The sequence below is a fragment of the Diadema setosum genome, chromosome 17 (genome assembly GCF_964275005.1).
Source record: "Diadema setosum chromosome 17, eeDiaSeto1, whole genome shotgun sequence".
In the NCBI taxonomy this organism is placed as follows: Eukaryota; Metazoa; Echinodermata; class Echinoidea; order Diadematoida; family Diadematidae; genus Diadema; species Diadema setosum.
Window position 1 is genome coordinate 33204100 of NC_092701.1, and position 20475 is coordinate 33224574.

The window sequence follows — 20475 nt, forward strand, 5'->3', positions numbered from 1 at the left end:
TTTGTTGGAATGGTCATAAAAAGGAAAGACAATGTCTGTGTATCAGCATTATAACTCCACTCTTCTTTCAGCCAAAATGAGATAAATAAAATAAAATTTATATATCATTAATGTCAAAGATCACTAAAAAAAAACCCATAGGTATCAAAACCATATCAAGGAAGCAGCACACTCTGATAAAATATGCATACCTGGTATATAGGAGTCGAAAAACAATAGAAACATGGGTTATCCTTTACAAAATTGCATAGGTAAAATGATATATATCAGCCAGAATAACTCTCTATGACATTATGAGGCATATGTGACCCACAGATAAGATATTTCTTTTTTCTTAGAACTCAGCCACTGTTAAAATACTGTAAGGGAAGAAAAAAAAAAAGCAGCACACTCATAAAAATGATATTAGTCATTCATAGGACACTCTGAATACTATCTAAAAAAGATGCAAAATTGAAGTACAAAACAATGAAATCTATTTGTAGATACCTTTACAAAAAGATGATTTGCTAAAATTGCCATGAACGTCTGGATAAAATGGAATGCTCAATGACAACGGAAAGAAAACTCGTGGCTCATAAGACACAGATCTTCAGCACCACTCCACAACTCAAATCACCTCCACCGATTTTGTAATAGTGTCAATTTATGGCACACTCAAGAGATCATAACGTCTGTTGAGAATGAGAAGGCCGTTAAGTTGTCTCGAACACTATGGGTTTAGTGGCAACGTAACGCCCTTATCATTCTCAACAGACGATAAACTCTGTCCTCCCTAACATTGACATACATTTGCCTGATTTATGTAATTGCACTCTCGCCAATGACTCTTTCTCATGAATATCTCCAAAGGGCACATACATCATAGTTTCCATCTAAAAACAAGTCAGCATTATACTCGTTGACTAATGCATTCAAATCCCTGAAGACCGAGTAACGAGCGAGTCATTCCATCTGTCCCTTCAGAATACATTTCAATTCCTGAATATCAATTTGCAAGCATCAGTTGCCGATAAAATTTCTTAAAGGGGAGGCGCCTTTACAAAATTAAAGGGGGATGCATGCCCCCCTCCCCCATGTTTTTTTCTTTTTATTCTTTTGTTTTAACAATGTTTTAACAAAAAAATAAAGAGGGGCTGCACACCCGGTGCACTCCCCTCTGGATCCGCCATTGCACACACACACACACACACGCACACACCATATGAAGAGCTTCATATCTTGTGCAGGAAGCTGTGTGTTTCTGTGAGCACAAGAGCTCTTCAGCAAGTTCTGGCTTGTTGGAAGCATTTGACCTCCATGACCCTGGCAAACACACTTCTTGTGGCATGACCTTCCACATTACCTTCATCGATACCATACACTAACTGCTTATTTGCAAAAGGTCGATTTCATATAGTAAAATTTTAGGATATTTTCCTCCTGGGGATCTTGTAATCAGCAATTCCAAACCTGCTGAATCTACTGAATGCATTCACCATCACTAGGAATACAGTTTGGATGCAACCATCATTGCTATGTCGGGCAAGCCTCAGCAGAGGCTATATATTGTAGTTGTCAGGAGCAACCTTTGTCACAGAGGTATGCAAAAAATTTGAACATTGTAAGTTAGAACAGCTGGTCTATTGACATGAAGCTATGCATTCTAGGTAGAGGTATGCATAAAATTTGAATATTGTATGTAAGGTAATGTAAAGCGGGTCTATTGACATGAAATGAAGCACTCGAGGAATGTTTGCACCTGCTAAGCTGGAGCTTTGAATGTAAATAGTTCTCTAGCACCTGTTATCACATACCTCTCTCCTTTGTCAACAAAAAACTTACAATCTAAGAACTAAGGCTCCTGTGTTAGCTGCATTTTTCAAATATCTCTGCATTGTGATTGGATGATGACCTATAATGTCGTTCTCTGATTGGCTATGACAACTGAAGGGGGACTGTCGAGTGGCCTCATGTTGGGGTCATTTTCCTCTTGGTCTAGTAGGACGGCGATGGCGGCCAGGCTGTCCTTCTTTAACCGTGACTGTCCTTGTAAGTTTGACCGATTCACCTGCAATGAGGAAGTCACACATAGATATCACATGTTAATCTTTATCGTAGAGATCTCCGTGTACACGGCCAACAAATGATGTATTTCTGTTCAACAAAACGATTTACAATAATTGACATAGACATCATCTACAAAAGTAGAACAACTACTCCATGCCAACTAATGACCATGCAAAAATTTTCTAGGATCATTGTCAGGGGCAACTGTCCTTTGTGATATTAATTGAGGGAGACTTTGATGCCAGAACATATTACCATGTATTCTACCCTTTAACTTACTCTAGAGTACAGTGCCTCCAGTCCAGCCGGTGAAGTGTCTAAGATATCACTGTGTACGTTTGGTCTTCCGTTTCTTGGGTCTGTGGAGCAGAATCATGAAACACAGAGAGAGAGAGAAAAAAAATTAATGAGGTTCACACACACTTTGTCATGAAACAAGTAAATTTTGTTAAGTCTCACATTATGCATTAGCACTTGCTTATAATGTGCCATGGTGCCATAAAAGCTGTTATTTTTGCATACAAATATTTTTGTAAACAAGGAGGTCACAGTCGTTTTCGCGATTTGACATTGAAGCTATCGTAAGCGCAGTCATACCTTAGTGTGTGACGATATTTTCATGTGTGATTGAATTTGTGACCTGACAGTGATTCATAAAATTCGCAAAAATTAACCCTTGCGAAAATCAGCTCTTACAGTGTTCCACTCAGATAAGTTTGTTCTTGTACCCCGCTAATTGTGTACGTGTGAATCCTACTCACATATATTCTTCAAGATCAACACCAGTGATATGGAACGAATTGTTTTCTCAGTGTCAAGGAAAGTCACAATTTCTGCTACCATCCCCCCCCCCCCCAAATAATCAAAAGCGAAAGAGAGAAAGAGAAAGAGAGGAAAAAAACAACACAGGAGTGGCTAAACAGCATGGCTAAAGGCAGACTTTTCAAACTTGGACAATGACTGCCCAACGAAGCATAGTGTAAACATGAGGTAGAGAATAGGTACCAGGTACGAGGTAACCATGAAATTCTATTCACAACCTTTCTCTCTCTTTCCTCAGATTTATGAGTCAAATGGACTGACAAATTTCCTGACAAACACTCCCTTTCAAAGCTGCCCAGAATGCGTGCAAAAATTTCACTCAGTCACACAGTCTATTCCACACAAAGATTATCCAATCAAAACCAACCATCACAATCTATTACACTTTGACCATTATGGTAAAGAAAAGGTGGAGGGGGTGGTACCAGATATAGAGAATAAATAAAATACAGATGAATGGACTAGTGAATGTGAGAAAATAAAATGTGCAAAAAGATTAAATTCTATGGGGATGAAAGGGAAAAAAGAAAATAAAACAGGAAAGAAAAGAGTGAAAGACGAAAGGGATAAACATAATAAAATTTGAGACACTCTTGCAGAGTTTTGTTGCAGTCTAGGTCCCTATATGTTACCCTTGCAGTATTTGAGGCTGTGCTCTACGTGGATATTGATCCAACAGATTACGCGTACAATATGAATGCTGACACAATTCATCACAAATATACCACTGAGTCTATACATGCAAGGCAAGGTGCTGAGGCTAAAAAGTTTGCCTTGGTCAAATGCATGTAGAGTAGACTAGAGTATTTTTTTAATAGAATGGTGCTTGCCATCCATCAAGTGTATGGAAACACTGAAAGACACAAAAAAAGACTATCACCTTCAGTTGTTAACTTTACAAGATTGCCCGTTACAACAGACAATTGGTCTATTCTTTGTTCAGTTCAAGTCCATTATGTCCATAGATTCATTCTTTATTTCTGGTTGAGGAATATCATTATACATTCTCTCACTAATTCATTCTTTTATTAGTAAATACATGTATATTGATTGACAAATTCCACACTCACATTGGTATCACTGGCAATGTATTAAAGTGGTTGAAGCCATGCCTTACTGTCAGTTCTTTTTTAAGTTATATATGTTTGATGTAGTACAAAATGAACATTCTGAGCTCTATCCTTTATTATTTGGAGTCCTGAATGGATCTGTGGAAAGGTCCTATGCTGGAAATGGATTACTCAACCGATGGCAGTAAATTTGCTTACATGTTCTCTAGGAAAAAGAAAAATCCTACAGTTGCAGAGAGGAAGAACACATTGTCAAGTTGTTAGCACATGTTACTATATGGTTGGAAAAGGCGATCATTAATTATTACTTAACCAAAAAAGGCCTCTAACAATGTCATATAGACATTGTACTGACTTCACTTACAGTTTATGCAAGGGAAAAAAAGACAAAAAAGAAAAGTGAAAATAACAGGGGCATTAATAAGATAAATAATTAAAAGAGACACAAAACAACAAAAAAGAAGTAAATGCATAGAGAAGATGAAAAAATATTTTTGGTGCTAAAAAATGGCATGTAAAATTGTTATTCAAGGTAGGTCTATACACAGTTTTGCAACAGCTAATAATAATAACAAAAAAAAAAGAATAAAGAATGAAAAAATCCACACACCTAGAAACAGGATGATAAAAGAATTGATGCATTTGTGCGTGGAACATCCAACTCCCTGTGGGGCAAACTTTTTGGTCATTATTAGTATTTTTTATTTACAGCAAAGTTATTAAAGGGACATGCAGACCATTTATTGCTTCAAGGGCTTCTTTTTTTATTTTTTCTGCTCTCTTACATGAATCCCTTTAAGTGCAGCGGAAGGAAAATTTGGCTTCTTTAATTAGCAGAACAGGCAAAAACAAATTCACTGTTTTCAATGGGTGCAGGAGTCTTCAAGAGGTACAGGAAATGATTTTGATCTCAAATAACAACAACAACAACAACAATGTCTATTGCTATCACTTCCATGCTCATAAATGATTTTTAAACCCTTCAACAGCCACTACTCCCACACTGCCATCAACATTGTGTGTAACTACATGTATGTTACCAATGGTAATGACTATGAGTTAACTATGCTCTACAACTTTCTGGCAGATGCTGGAAAGTCTAAGAGTCCCCTCCCAAAGATCTGGCGGTGAAAATACAGTGTCTTGCCTACAGTCATAACCGCTGCAGCTGGCAGATTTGAACCAAAAGCTTCAAGATCAGGAGTTCATGGGCTAATCCCCTGAGCTACATGTACACTTCTGGCTCCAGAGGATGGGAATAGTCTTTTAAGAATATCAGGGAGGAATTAAGATCACTGTGGAGTGACAAATTATAGAAAAAGAAAGATAAATGAATTCAAAATAAAGATGATTACATTTTGTACAATGTACCTTGTGATTAAAGTCACTATGGAATGGTTAACACACTTCCAGCGGTGTGAAAGACAACAACAAAAAAGAAGTCTCAATCATCATGATCAAGACTTTAACAGCACAAACTTTCCATCAATTAATGGTGATTATGAGCTAGAAATATCTTAACTGCATTCAATCCATCCCACTCCACTGCTCTGAGTTTGAGGCTTTTATCTATAAAAAGATGGTCCAAACCCTAATCTCTTCCATTGTCAAATAACCTCATTATGTCCTGTCAGTCTCAAGGCAAGGAAACTTGCAGTTCTTTACACAATGGGAGATGATCAAAGATGGTAGCCTATAGAAGTGACAGGGACGGAAAAGCCAACAATAGACTGTCCATAATATATCAATCACTTTCAGTCCATCACATCTCTGTGCACGGTGTGAGCACAATCACTGTAAGCTTGTTTTCCCCCAAATGGCGCCATATTAACTGACACTTTTCTTACAGCACAGTTGGAGCAATTAAGTTTTCACACATAGAAGGTGTCATGAGATTACACTGGTAAGGGGGGAAAATTGCTTCTGAGTCTACAGAACTGTGCTTGCAGAGTGCCATTATCAAAACCATTAAATAAATAAATGTTCACAGAAATGAATGTTTATTCAACTATCAACCACACTGCCTAAAACTGTCATGGACGTTGGGCACGAATGAGCTACCCATGGTTACGACGGAGATAACTATCCACATGTACTGTCTGATAGATGTTTGAAGGACACTTTAAGGTCTCAAATACAGAAAATGATATCTTGAGGAAAGATGACCACTATATGCATTCAACAATTCTCTCTAAACTTGATGTGGTTGTGGATTTATAAGCTTACTCATGATTGGTGTAACAATGTTTAACAGTCCAACAGGAAGGCCATGGTGATACAATAGGGATTTAGGAGATTAGATAATCTTTGTTCATTAAACAGGGACAACTAGACTTTCATATTGGTGATTTTAATCCTTAACTCACACTTTGGAACCATTTTAAACCCTAAAACGAAATTCTACCAAAGGAAAATTTTTACTTTAAACTCTAGAATGCAACTACATCCAAAATAATTCAATCCTACTTACAAACATATTGCCAAATCACATCACTTAAAGGGAAGGTAAACCCAAAAGGCAATGTGGATTGAGTGAAAGCAGCAACATTAGTAGAACACATCAGTGAAAGTTTGAGGAAAATCGGACAATCGATGCAAAAGTTATAAATTTTTAAAGTTTTGGTGTAGAAACCGCTGGATGAGGAGACTACTAGAGGATATGACGTATGAGTGGACAACAATACAAAGAAAATATAAAGGAAATTCAACAAAAATTCACTTTTCTAGAATTATGAAAGAGCAATGGACCAACCTCTTTCAGAAAGCAGGGGGAATAATTGCTACCCCTAACATATGTCAATGTCAAGTTGATGGAATTTGTAATTTCATGAAAAATGGATTTTTGTAGAATTTTCTTTATATTTTCTTGGTATTGTTGTCCACTCATACGTCATAACCTCTAGTAGTCTCCTCGTCCAGCGGTTCAAACACCAAAACTTTAAAGATTCATAACTTTTGCATCGATTGTCCGATTTTCTTCAAACTTTCACTGATGTGTTCTACTAATGTTGCTGCTTTCACTCAATCCACATTGCTCTTGGGGTTTATCTTCCCTTTAAAGACAAATATAACTACTGCTTGTAATTGCCTTGGTCTGTCTGTATAGACTCTCAACACCATTGTGAGAAAGTATGAGAAGACACAGTAAGCATTTAACCAATTCTCACTGAATTATCTAAAGGCCAAAGCAGCAGTTGTCCCACAGCAGAAGGTAACAAAATTTTGCGAAAGGTCATTCATCATACTCAAGTGAAATGTCTATATCTCCCTGAATCTGTAATATTGTTGCTTTTCTACAGAAAACGAATAGACCAAACGAAAAAAAAAAAAAATCACACAAGCGAAAAAGTTGCATTGATCCTGCAAGTCTGACAACCTACTCAGTTCACAGCAAGTGCAGAAAGACTGCTGACCCCTACTTAACCTTTTATTTTTTAATTTTATTGCTATTATTATTTGTTTCAGGTGGGGGAGGAGGAATAGCTGAAAACATTGGCTGTGACTTTGTTTTCACAACAGAGCTGGCTCAACCCTGTGCCAGTACCACACCGTATCACTCTCTTTGGGGTCAGAAGAAGGTTAGTAATAACTTTGTGCTTGCAGGCTGTCAGTTCTTATTTTGTTCTTCTGCAATACTGAGGCAAGGTATAGTGGCAGACAAGTTTTTTAGATCAGATACTGTCCACACGAGTCAAGACAGGCAAATTTGCAACAAAAAAAAAAAAAAAATTCATTCTTAAACAGCAGATCTTGCAGCCACCTTTTGTATGCTCACCCAATTTCAAATCAAGTTTATCTTTAGTTGTCACCACCACCATATGCATGATACAATGTGCAAGATATCACTTAAATCCTGGCTCCAACTACCTTCTAGTAATGCCAACAAAAATTTGGAATGCACATGTTCACTACAATTGAAATCAAGCTGATTTTCCTTCTTGGTGTGCTTCACTGAAGTAACTTTGAGCCTCACTGAGAAAAAAAAAAAGAAAAGAAAAAAAGAATGACCACTGAAGTGACCCTTGTATGACATCTGTACATTACATCCAGTGTTTTCTAACACTAACATATCTAATAACATTCAAATGAGTCAACTCGTGATGCTAAATTTGCACAGTCCCTATCTTAAAGAGGATGGACATCTTAGCAAGGACTTTGCTATGGTTTTTTTTTTCAATAATTGAACTTTAAGTGATATAAAATCTAGAAGAACTGAGATATATGATGCATGCCCCCAACATGAAATTTGTATTGCAATGTTGAATTGCAAAATAGATATCGTCATTACGATTAGACAAGAAGTAGCATTGTGATGCACTGAAGATATATCCCGACATTTTTACTTCTTATGACAGTACTGTGATACAGTTTTATACAAACTTTGACACATCTCAGTCAAACTTGCCAACTAAAAAAATAAAACTTGCGGTTAGGGTGGTGAAAACCAAGATTAATAATTCCTAAAGCCTGTAATTTGTTGTACAGAGGTGCTTTTGATATGCTCTTACTCTACGAGTTATTGACACAAGTACAATGTACTGCTACTGCAAAAAATCAGCTTGACAAGATGAAATGTTTACATCAGAAATGCACCAACTGAAATTCTCCAATCAATGGAGTGATGTATGATACACCATTCAGCGCACTCACAGCACAGAATGGAAGGCACCGTTACGACATCAATTCAAGTGAGACCGAGTCTGCGGCAAGTTTGAATCAACACAATGGCTTTGCTTTCTGCTTGACTGAGTATTCTTAATATCGATTCATACACCACTGAATATGAATACATTACACAATGGAACCTTGCACTGCCTGGTCCTTTCTTGTCTTACTGTTTCTCTGGGTCTCAGAAATATATGTATTCTAAAAGGCTTAAGAAAAAAAGATATACATGTATATAGAGCCTATATACACACTAAGAGAGAGATATGTATTAAGAGAGAAATATATAACATATACTCACATATATTTCTCTCTGTCTATCTTTCTCTCATTCATTCTAAAGTTTTTGACCTTCCATTGGCTCCTGCAACTCTCGCTCACATTTTGTTAACTTTTTTTTTTTTCAGCCACTCTTTTTGTTTTGTTCGTTGACTTTTCTTCACGCACCAATTGTATGTCAGGGTTTCGAATGACTGGCTCCCACCACCATGCAACATGATAACAATCTCTTCCCACACTGTCCATTGCCTCCCTTAAATGTGTAGATAATCTATCAAAATAAACCAAACATTTCTGGATTTAAAATACAATAATGAATCCCTAACTGAGTTAGAGGCCTCCAAAGACTCTTCAAGTGATGAGTCTCAAACCACAAGATGATTGCTTGCTTGTAATGAGTGAAGTCTCTGTACTTCCCCTATTAGTGGTACATGGATGATATAATTTTCATTCCCTGGTTTGTCAGTTGTCAATTATTTCTCACAAATGCACAGAATGATGAGTCTTTTACGTGATGTAAGCAGTTGGGGCTGTGGCAGTATGGTGTGACTTTTGCACATCAAAGCTTTTTAAAAAAAAAAATATTATTATCAAAAACGTTTCAAACCAAACTGAAAGGAGCTCCTACAATATCAATTTAAGATTCAAGTAATAATCTCTCATTTTCCAAGCATCTTCAAAGCCTCGATATAAAACTCTCTCATATCCTTTGAGCTGATTATCTTTCGAACAGAAAGACAAAAAAAAAAAAAAAAAGCCCGACTAGCAGGGGAAAATAAAACAAGTTTCCATGGCCAGACAGGAGACCAGCCAATTATTTTCATTTTATCAACACAGATCACCACTTCTGATCACATGAGTTGGTTTGAATTGGTCATTACTGCCTAAGACACTGATGCGACATGGCATAAGATCAGATCGGGGAAAAAAAAGAAATACAAGAGGCAAATAACTGAGCAAAGACTGTTGTCATCATCCACTCTCATTCATCCAATTCATTTCTTGTTTAATAAAAGACACAACTTCAAACCAGATGCTAAGGATTTATTACACCCCCCCCCCCCTATATATTCAGCTTACAGCAACTTCAACAACAACAAATATTCTTTCGGAATAGAAGCCCCGCTGTTTTATGACAATTAGAATTTTGGTGCAATAACAAAAAACACATCACAGGGCTCAAGCTTACCAGTAAACAGAGATGAAAGAAATCATCAAATGGAATAATCATGTCAGTTTGCCGCGCATTTGGTTCTCAAGCAGAAGTGAAGTGAACAAGATTGAATTGACATTGGCCATCGTGACGTCACAATGAGTTTGATTTTGGAAAGATGGATGCCTTGTGATCCATGCATTCCTGGTCTGGACTAATAAATAAAGGTGCAATGAGCCTGTCACTGTCAAATAAGGACTGTTTGACAGCCTTCACTTTCTTGCAATGATTTTGTTTTGTTTTCAGATTCTTCACAGTGAGTGCACCAACCTTGTGTCCGTCCTTCCAACTGTAATAGTTTACCTACCACCCACAGTAGGCTATTGTCAATCCCAATTTTAACTCATTTCTTTTTGAAATTTTAAATAAAAGATCTGCAGATATTTGTATGTTATCACTAGAGTGATCAGTTGATCCCGCATTGATTATTTATTCCTTAGATTTTTCACTGCACATACTCAATCAAAAACAGTTCATCAACCAATCGATCATTCAGATGGTCAAGCAGAGACTAAATTCATTATGCATATTTCAGGGTTAGCAAGATAACAGTGATTATTTACAAGAAAATTCTTGACAAAGCCTTGTATATCATTTCATTGACAACTTTCAGGATGTAGTCCATGTTAGCATGATATGGCCGTATTCGGGAATATTTTTCACATCATTCACACCCACGCATTGAATGTGAGGAAATGTCCTGGTGTATGGGTTGATGTTCTTCTGATAGTCTATCAAATATAATCACAAAGACTCGGTACATATTGTACTTCAGAATTTACTGTTTAGAGAAAATTTAATTCAATATCTGCCCAAAGAATCTAGAAAAGAATAGGAAAAGGGTCTGAATGAACGAAGTCTGGTGATATACTATAAGCATATTGGATTCAAGTAACTGACTTGCCCAATGAGCTTTTCATTTTTATCCCTCACAACTTTTGTTTTGCTTTTAAAAAAAAATTCTATCTCTTTTGTTACCTTTATATTTTCTATTTTTAATCATCTAAAAGAAAGCTTTCAGTGAAGGAAACTTACTTGGTGCAGTGGGGTAAAGGTTGACTGAGCCAGTGGTCGGTAGGGTCAGTGTGGGCACGGCCTTCACAGACAGCTGGGCGCTGGCTGGAGAGGAGCTAGCCCTGGGCCGAGTCGGGTCCAGGGGCCCCCCTCCATCCAGCTCATCGCTGCTTACGCCGCTGCGGATGAGGGGCTGGGAGTCCATCATTGGGGTGGTGCCGGGGGTGGAGGGAAGGCCGGTGGAGGTGCCCATACCGCTGCTGTTACTAGGGGAGTGCGATCTACAGACAGAGTTGCTATGGGGGGTTCAGCAAGTCGGGCGGGGTGAGAGGGAGTTTGGGGGAGGGGTGTGGTCGCAAGAGGCAAGAGGGAAAGAAAGAAAGTGAAAGAGGGAGAGAAGGCAAACTTTGAGATCAAAGCTGACTGAATCAAACTACATATTACTCACACCACATAGATTGAAAGATTAGATATCCCTAATAAAACCAATTTTGTGATACATTTAATCAGAGTATTTGTGCTAATGATTTATTGAAAAAAGGAATTATGTGCCCAAATGTAATATGCATTATGAATAATACAGAATTGTAATAGAGTTCAAACACAAGACATAAGACATACTGTTGCAGAAGGGGAGTAAGACAAAGTAAAAGCGAAAAACATATAAATCGAAACTACAGGACAAAGAATTACGAAAAAAAAGAGACTCTTTAGTAGGTGTAAGTCTAATGGACTAGTGGTAATGAGAAAGTATGGAAAGAGTGTCCTAGAAGAAATACACAGCAGAGAAGAAAAACAGACAGGAATTTTAACAAAGGAGATTGATTTGTACACCTGGGGCCTGTTGCATAAAAGTTACAAATATGGTTATCTTTGCCATCCAATGGTAACTACCATGACAATAATACTCAACAGCCAATCAAAATCAAGAATTCCATGGAAGTTACCACTGGATGGCAAAGTTACCATAATTGTAACTTTTGTGCAACGGGCCCCAGAAGGAAAAGAAAATGAAAAAGCTGACAAAAGGATAAAGACTTGACACATTCAAGAAGAACATATTGACAGACAAGACCTGAACAGGAAGAAGGAATAGAAGAGAGGGGAAAAGCACACACAACACAAGGAAAGGAATGTCATTCGTATTTACTCTGCTATTACTCTGGACGCCATAGCAGGTGCCTTTTTTCTTCCCCTTTTCTAAAAAGAATGATCATAAAGCCTGGAGAGTGGGCATACAGAAGGGGAGAAGTCTCAGATGGAAGTGACATGAAAGGTGTCAAAAAAAGATATCTTTCTTTTTTATACCTTTCATCTTTATTCAAGCCTTAAGCAAAGACTGAATGCTATATGTCAAGGATAGATGCACACTCTATGGGAACAGGGTAAAAATTTGTGTGCTGATACAAGAGGGAACATTTGGTATAATTAAGTTTGCACTTTTTTTCCCTGTTTGTGTATTGAATCGTAACAACAGAGTTGGCTGATCAATCTTTTGTGCGCAAGAGTTTTTTTTCACACCATAGGCAATGCACTGAAACTTTCAAAAACCTCACTTTAAAGTATGGTGAACGAGAAAAAAAGGACGATATTCATAAACAAGGTGAATTATACATTTCTGGAAAGCTTAAGTCTCTAGGAATATGAATAATTAACTTTCAGAAGGTAAAAATGTCTCCAGAACGACGGAGAGATGGTGTTTTGAGACCCTTTTTAGACCACCAGAACCCAATCTGACGGCGAAATTGTGGCGACCAAAATTATGACGTCACGAAATGTGCGCTTTGCTACCACTCTAGATCCACACAGTGGGCTCCGTCTATGGAGGGCCATTGCGGACGTGGTTCGTTTGGGGCATACGTATGGAGAGGCAGTGTGCCCGTTTCCATGTATGCCCCTAACGAGTTGTGTCCGCAGCGGCCTTCCATATCAGTCGCCTCTCCCTCTCTTCCTCTACCACTCCGACTTTGCCCCTGTCACTATCAGTGTCATTGTCACTGTCAACACTCAATTCACTCTCGATGTCAAACTCAAAGTCCTTCCATACAATATAAGGTAAAAATTGGTCTTTTTAATGTCTCAGCCGAAAAAGCAGAGGCGACTAAAGACAGGCCAGATTTTGCATCCGCTCACCAAGAAATACGTGCTTTATGAATGGCGGCCTCGATGTCCCGCTGCACTCGTAAAGGGTTTTGTTCATTTCGTGACGTCATTATTTTAGGGCTCGAAAAAGACGGCTGTTCCGGAGTGAATATCGGTGAAGCAAATCAGTCAGTTTTAACTCGCGATTTCTCACTGGCGCAAAGATCTTTTAATAAGTCACATAAAAAATCTGTTCTGGATACATTTTCCTTTGCTTTGACACCTTCTTTCATATGATTTTCTTGATTTTAATGTCTCGTTCACCATACTTTAAGTGAATTAGTATTCATGTAGGAGAATGATGTAATTGACTGATGTCCATTCAGCACATTCAACTAACCACATGATTATACGTTTTATCCCCACCTTTCGCCAAAACCTGTCATACTGTGTACATGCATGATTATATGCTACACATTTGTACATTCTATACATTGGGCAACACCTTCAGTGACTACCCCTGTATGAAGATCACCTGTTCTTATAGCGGCTAGCATTTCCCATTTTCTTTGAGTGTGGTTTGGGTGACACATTTGGTCCACAAACTAAATGTGCTGCTAGATAAAGAACTACTCAGATCACCAAAAGAAAAACACGACATGCTTCTGGGAATAGTCAGGACTGCATGACAGTTTCCACAAATCTGTGTATGAGTCAACCATGAAATCAATAGAATCCAAAACCAAGTAAAAAGATGCTTGATGCTTCTGATAGGCAGTGACTCACTATGTACTTAGATTTCTCTCCCACTAACCCTTTCAGTGATAGGGACATCAGATAGTGCGTACAACGCTGCAGGGTTTTCTGCACCAATCGGCACCAAAGCACGCAAGGGGTCAACTAACAAGAAATGTACACTTGCATCAGTGATTGAAGAATCTTAATCACATGAACTACATGAAATGCGTGGTACTATAAATAATACATTCAAAAAGCACAACTATTCTAAACATGACATGTAGCTGTGAAACAACTGACCCTGGCAAATAATCCTTCCTTTGAATCAAACTCAACTGTGACGATTCTGTCATTTCAAACAGCAACTGAACATTTGAAGAGGAGAAACTGCTACAGTAGTGCATCAATATGTCATTTTCAGCATAAAGTTGTATCTGGTTAATTTTCTGATGAAAGTCGTAATGGATCTAGCGGGGGAGGGGGGCTGTCAAGAGAGGAAGATGTGGGGTAGAGGGCAATATAGGGCTAGGGAGGGCACTACAACCCTTGCTGGTGGATTGATTTTTTTGGAGATCAAGAGGTGAGTAGGGAGGGGAAGCTGCCTGCTTGAGGAAGTTTGAAACTGAAGAGGTGAGAAGGGAGGGCAATATAACCTCTGCTAGAGACAGTTTGAAATTGAAATAAGGTGAATAGGAAGCTGTAGTGCAATATAACACTTGTTGGTGGAAGCTTGGAAATAAGAGGTACATGTAAGTAGGGAGGGCAATATAACCCCCTACTGGTGGAAATTTGGAAATAAAAGGTGGGTAGGGAGTGCAATATAACCCCTTGCTGGTAGAAGTTTGGAAATAAGTGGTGGGTAAGGAGGGCAATATAATCCCCCATGGAGGAACTTTTGACAGTATGGGGTTGGAAGACAGGGCAACATAGCTTATCCTGATGGACATCTAGAAAGACGTATGTGTAGGTGAGGGTGGAGAGGAGAGGGTGATATAAGTCCTGCTAGAGGTTGTCTAGACAAGGAAAGGATGGGTTTGCTGAGGCAACATAACTGATGCAGGTGCAAGTCTGGGACATCCTCCTTACCTTCCCGATCTTGATTGGTTGCCAATTATGCCCTCATCAATCGGTGTGCTGGCTCCGGGAGAGCCCTGCCCATCATTTGGCAACACTGTGGCAGAAACACAGGAAACATACAACTCAGTTTTTTGATGTGTTAGTCCCAGCATGTAAGAGAGATTATCTCAGTATAAAAATAAAAGAAGAAGGGGGGATACAAAAATTTTTCACATGAGGCAAACTCATAAATAAAGATTCAATATCTCTGTTGGGCCATATGGCCGCTAGACTTGAAAAATAAGGTTAAACGTACAATGTACAATCCTTGAGTTTGAGTTTGAGTTCAGGATAGAACAAACATCCCTTTCACATACACTGAACTAAGATATTTGGGGTGGTTTTTCCTTTTTAACACTTTGATGTAGCAGCAAAATAAGTGCCTTATATGACTCAATTTTAGAACACGCTCAGTGTGGGAGGTTTGCTGGTTGCTCTTAAGATGCTTAGAATAGTGACCCTTTGCTATGTGGTAGAATATAAGCATAACAATGGCACAAAAGTTGAGGGCCTTGCAAGGACAAAAGAGGGCGCTACTCCTTTAACTGGTACAGAGCCATCTCTGGCTCTGATCCCTCAATTTTTGTTACTGGTTTCACTTCTAGGTTGAAATGAAACTTGTGGTAAGGTGAGAGTGAGAGAGGGTGGGGTGAGGTGGGTGATGGTGGGGTGAGGTTAGGAGGGGTGGTGTGAGGTGGTAGAGGGGGCAACGAACAGGGAGGTGTTGGGTGAGGTAGGGAGGGTGGGGTGAGATGGGGAGGGAATGGAATGAGGTGGGGGAGTGGTGGAAAGAGATGGGGGAGGGTGGGGTATGGTGGGGAGGGGTGGAGTGAGGTAGGATAGGGGTGGATTGAGGCATACCTGCCAACATTTCAAGATGAAATATCTTACTCGTGGATTGCAAAAATCTGATTTTATATGCAAACTGAAGTTAAAAATCTCACTTCCAGTCAAATCTTCAGAAAATACACATGAAAGGTATATCTAAATATTTTTTAAAAATCTGATTTCTCTGACAGAAAATCTGATTTTGCTATTTTTTACCTAAAAAATCTTACTGAATCTGATAAAATCTTACTAGTTGGCAAGTATGATTGAGGTGGGAGAGGGGAGGGGTGAGGTGGGGAGGGGTGGAGTGAAGTAGGGGAGGGGTGGGGTGAGGTGGAAAGGGGTGGGTGAAGGTAGGGTGAGGTGGGGAGGGGTGGGGTAGATGATGTAGGGGAGGGATGGTGTGAGGTGGGAGAGGGTAAGTAGGGGAGGGAAACATTTTTTTAGGAATTGACTCCAACTCACACAGGGTGGCTTTCCTCTTTATATGCCGTGGCGTTTTTCTGCTGCTGCACCAGGCTGAGAGGACGGCAATGGCCACTATGATGGCCAGAAAGCCCACGCCAATCACTGACAGGAAGAGGATGAGGGAGACCCTGTGCATGATGGGATAGCAAAAAAAAAAAAAAAAGAAGAGATGAGAAATAGGTCTGCAGTCTGAAATCATCATACCTTTTCTTTTCCTTTCCTTTATATCTGCTATATTTTGTTGATACTGATAGTTCTGTTCTTTTTCTCTTTCTGACTATCAATTCTACGAATTCTTCTATTTTTTCCTTTAAAATGAGTTTGCATCGCTGCATCAAGGACAGTGGTATTCTCCCAGAACAATGGGGAAACCTACATGATAACCTGGATGGCTACATGTTCATTTGATCACTGCATATATACAATCTGCCCTGACCCCCAAACAAGTCATGACAATGAGTATGAGCCATGTACATGTACCTGTATTCTAGCAGCCAGAATTCTATTGCTTGACATATTGATAGCACTTTACCAAGCACGATGATTCAGCGCATGATGTCTATTACGTCAACGTGCATACATACATCCATATTTATGAGTTGAACAAGAAATATGTATTTAATTACATATCCATTGATTTGCTTTGTTCAATAATTTATTCATGATTTGTCCAGTCATTCATCCTTCTATAATCAATCCATTCATTCACTCATTCATTCATTCATTCATTCACTGATACTTTCACTTATTTATTCATTCATTCATCCATCCATCTCATCCATCTATTTATTCGTTCATCCATTACCAAGTCATTCACTCATTTTTATTTACCCAGCAATCCATGCATGCATTCATTTGTTCCTTCCTTCCTTCATTTATTCATCTAACTAGCCATCCAATGAAACCATCTAAAATGCAATCATTTGCTCCTACTAACTTGGGAAGGTTGAAGAGATTAAAGAAAGAGGCATTGCCGGGGTCGTCGGATGTTGTGTTAGGGCTTCTTGTTGCCGTGGTGACCATGGGAGTGGTAGGCTCTGTCGTTGGAGGTGCTTTCCCTAAAACAGACAGACACAGGAGACAGACACATGAATAAGGATGCACCTCTGACTGCAACATTATCATGTAATTGTAGATGAGACAATAATCTCACAGAATTAAAGACACAAACATATATCTTTGACACATGAAATATATCCCCTACATCTCTAAAAACTAGTGATACATGACTATACACTATCATTAGTGGAATAGGATACTTTCAATCTTAACATCTATCTGCAGCACAGTAACTAAAGCTTTAAAAAAAAATCCTTATTTTACATGAGTGAGAGTGTAGGAAAATTATATGATACACGTGTGTATGTTCATAGAAAAGAGAACATATTGTGTGGATGCAACTATTGTACACTAAGGTAATGAAACACTCATATTCATAGAATTAGAAGCTGTAAAATGGGATCCTCTCTTCAAATTTATCAAGTGCACAGTATTCATTAAGGAATTAACAGCAGGCATGCATACATTATCTAGACAAGGAGCATAGTATTGACAATAATCTGCTTCAGAACAACACTGTCAAAAATTATCTGGTGTCATACGTTTCAGTCTATTATTAACGCTTACCTGTGAAGACATAGAGGCTGACAATATCTGCCGAATACCCAGCGCTGGTTTTTGCCGCTACCCACACCCCGAATCTCATCTCCGGTAGTAGCCCAGTGAGCGTGTGCCTGGTTTCCGTGGTATCCAAGAAGCCATGCGTCTCGTTTCGGTAGCGATACGTGACCTCCCTTCTCCTCCTTCTCCTTTTCAGTGAACCTAGCAAAAACAAAAACATGACGAGATAGCATAAAAAGAAATGTTCTTCTTGTTTCTTTTAAAATCAAAATGTGGTCACAAACAGAGGATTAGATGTGACACTAAGAATCTGATACCCTCTGAGCCATACTTTTTTTTCAACTATTTATGATACAATTCTGACAGCACAGCACACAGCACAAGATGTAAGCTTGGTTTCAGTGAAATGCTATCTTCATGAATGCTAGATTCAATGATTCTAACATTGCATATAAAGTTATTCTGTACAAGTACTGCTAGGAGTTCATTTCAACTCTGCAGTCTTCCGTAAATTTCAACACTATGATGAATTTAAAGTGCAACTCAACACCAACCATGTGCCTGTTAATCTTATAAAGTACAGTAAAATTAGATGTTGTTGGGGAAAAATTTGTAATATTTACAAAGTTTCACATGTTTGAACTGAAGAGTGGTTCTGATAAAAATCCATTATGCAAATTAACTGACGGCAATGATGCCATTAACTTGGGAGTGTCTTGCTGGCTTGGGCGGAAACTAGTTGCAGAAAAAAATATAATGCTTTGTTATTTAATTTTGTTGATACTTAAAACCTTTCTGGATTCTAGAAGTCACCATTGCTTGGTTATTGCAACACAACAAAAATTTGATCCCAATGTTACACATTCTTCTTTCTAGTTTCATATCAAAAAGACAAATTAAATCTTTTGAAAAGATTTGAGTTTAATTGAGGTGGGAGACTTTTATTACGCCATGACCACGTCAACTCATTTAATTTGCATAATTACATGGTTGCTACTAATATCACATTTTTTTCCCTGAAAGCAACATGTGAACTTTAAAAATACCATAGGATTCTTTCTTTGACATTTGATCTGATGAATCTGCTACTGCATTGTTTGTTTGGTTTCATCCTAATCAAAATACTCTGCAACTGTCAAGCACATTCTTTCTTGTTCCTTTTTTTTTTTTTTTTTTTTTGGGGGGGGGTATTTCTATGTTTGTTTTTTTAATCAAACAATTAAACAATACACACTAGCGAGTCCTCTTACAGTACAAGTTGTACCTGTGACAGGTGCAGCAGTGGAAAGTGGTTCTACAGTCTCTACAGTCTCGGTGGGTGTCACTTCTGTTGTCATGACAACCTCATCCACCGGCATGGCCGTGTACTTGACTCCGTAGCCAATGATCTGTCCATTGGTCACTAGGGGAGGGCTCCACTGCAGCGTGATGGAATCCTGTCTCTGGATCGCCGTCAGTTGAGTCACGGGTCCTGGAACTGCAAGATCGGATATTAGATGGGAAAAGTTACCTTTGACCTTTGGAAAAATTTCTCTCTTATTATAGGCATGACTTGAATCTGTGCCTATACATGAAGCTATGAATGTCGGAATAAACAAATGTACATAATTGATAGTATTTAATATGGCACTTAGTGAATGGTGACACACCATATCAGGGCAGTTACCCCCGGCTAAATACTGGTTAGTGATAAGGCTAGAGTAAAGATTAGGGTTAGGGTTAAGTTTATGGTTAGAGTTTGGGTTAGGGTTAGGATTAGGTTCAGAATTAGGATTAGGGTTTACTGGTTAGGGTCAGGAGAAGGGTCTGAGGTAATTGCCCAGGGAGTAATTATCCTAGACCCCTGATATACATGGTAGCTCTCATTTTGAAAGGATGAATAATGACAAAGACAAAGATGAAGAACTTCTGTTTGTTAACACTGAAATACCTGTTGGCAAAGTCTCTCACCAATTTATCCAGCTAAATTTGATGTGAGGGCATTAACACTTCATACAGTATTTCATATGCCTGAAATTGCTGACCTTGGTGAAAATTTCCTCCTACTCATTTGTACTTAATCTAGTCAGTAGTAAATGACATTACACAGAGGCCATTAGATGGAGATGGGGTGAGCTCTTCTTCACCTGTATAGTTAAAGACCAAGTGTCTTTTTTATTAAAAAAAAAAAAAAAAAAAAATGAATACTCAAAGCATTTTACACAGTGTGCATTTGATTGTTGAGATGATTCCAATATCAGCCGAGTAATATCTACCATATCATGGCAATTACCCCCCTGCTAAAAACTAGTTAGTGACAAGGTTAGAGCAAAATTAGGGTTAGGGTTAGGTTCAGGTTAGAGTTTGGGTCAGGGTTAGGATTATGTTCAGGATCAGGATTAGGGCTAGGGTCAGGGGAAGGGTCTGAGGTAATTGCCCATAGGGTAATTGTCCTAGACCCATATCTACCACACTTAACTTTATAAAACCTTTCAAGTTAAAAGAAAATTCTCTTTTGACAGTTATTCATTT

General features: G+C 38.6%; 1 protein-coding gene across 1 annotated transcript in view; it reads right to left on the bottom strand.

The window, feature by feature from the left end:
• Positions 1-1872: 1872 nt before the first annotated feature.
• LOC140240624 (contactin-3-like) overlaps positions 1873-20475 on the bottom strand; it is a 110990-nt gene continuing 92387 nt past the window's right edge. Inside the window, exons 23-30 of the mRNA XM_072320378.1 lie at positions 19229-19441; positions 17971-18165; positions 17282-17402; positions 16342-16472; positions 15019-15103; positions 11134-11408; positions 2329-2408; positions 1873-2050 (exon numbers count right to left, since the gene is read on the bottom strand). Of these exons, the coding sequence (XP_072176479.1) occupies positions 1895-2050; positions 2329-2408; positions 11134-11408; positions 15019-15103; positions 16342-16472; positions 17282-17402; positions 17971-18165; positions 19229-19441 (1256 nt within the window). The 3' untranslated portion in view covers positions 1873-1894. The remainder of the gene's footprint in view (positions 2051-2328; positions 2409-11133; positions 11409-15018; positions 15104-16341; positions 16473-17281; positions 17403-17970; positions 18166-19228; positions 19442-20475) is intronic.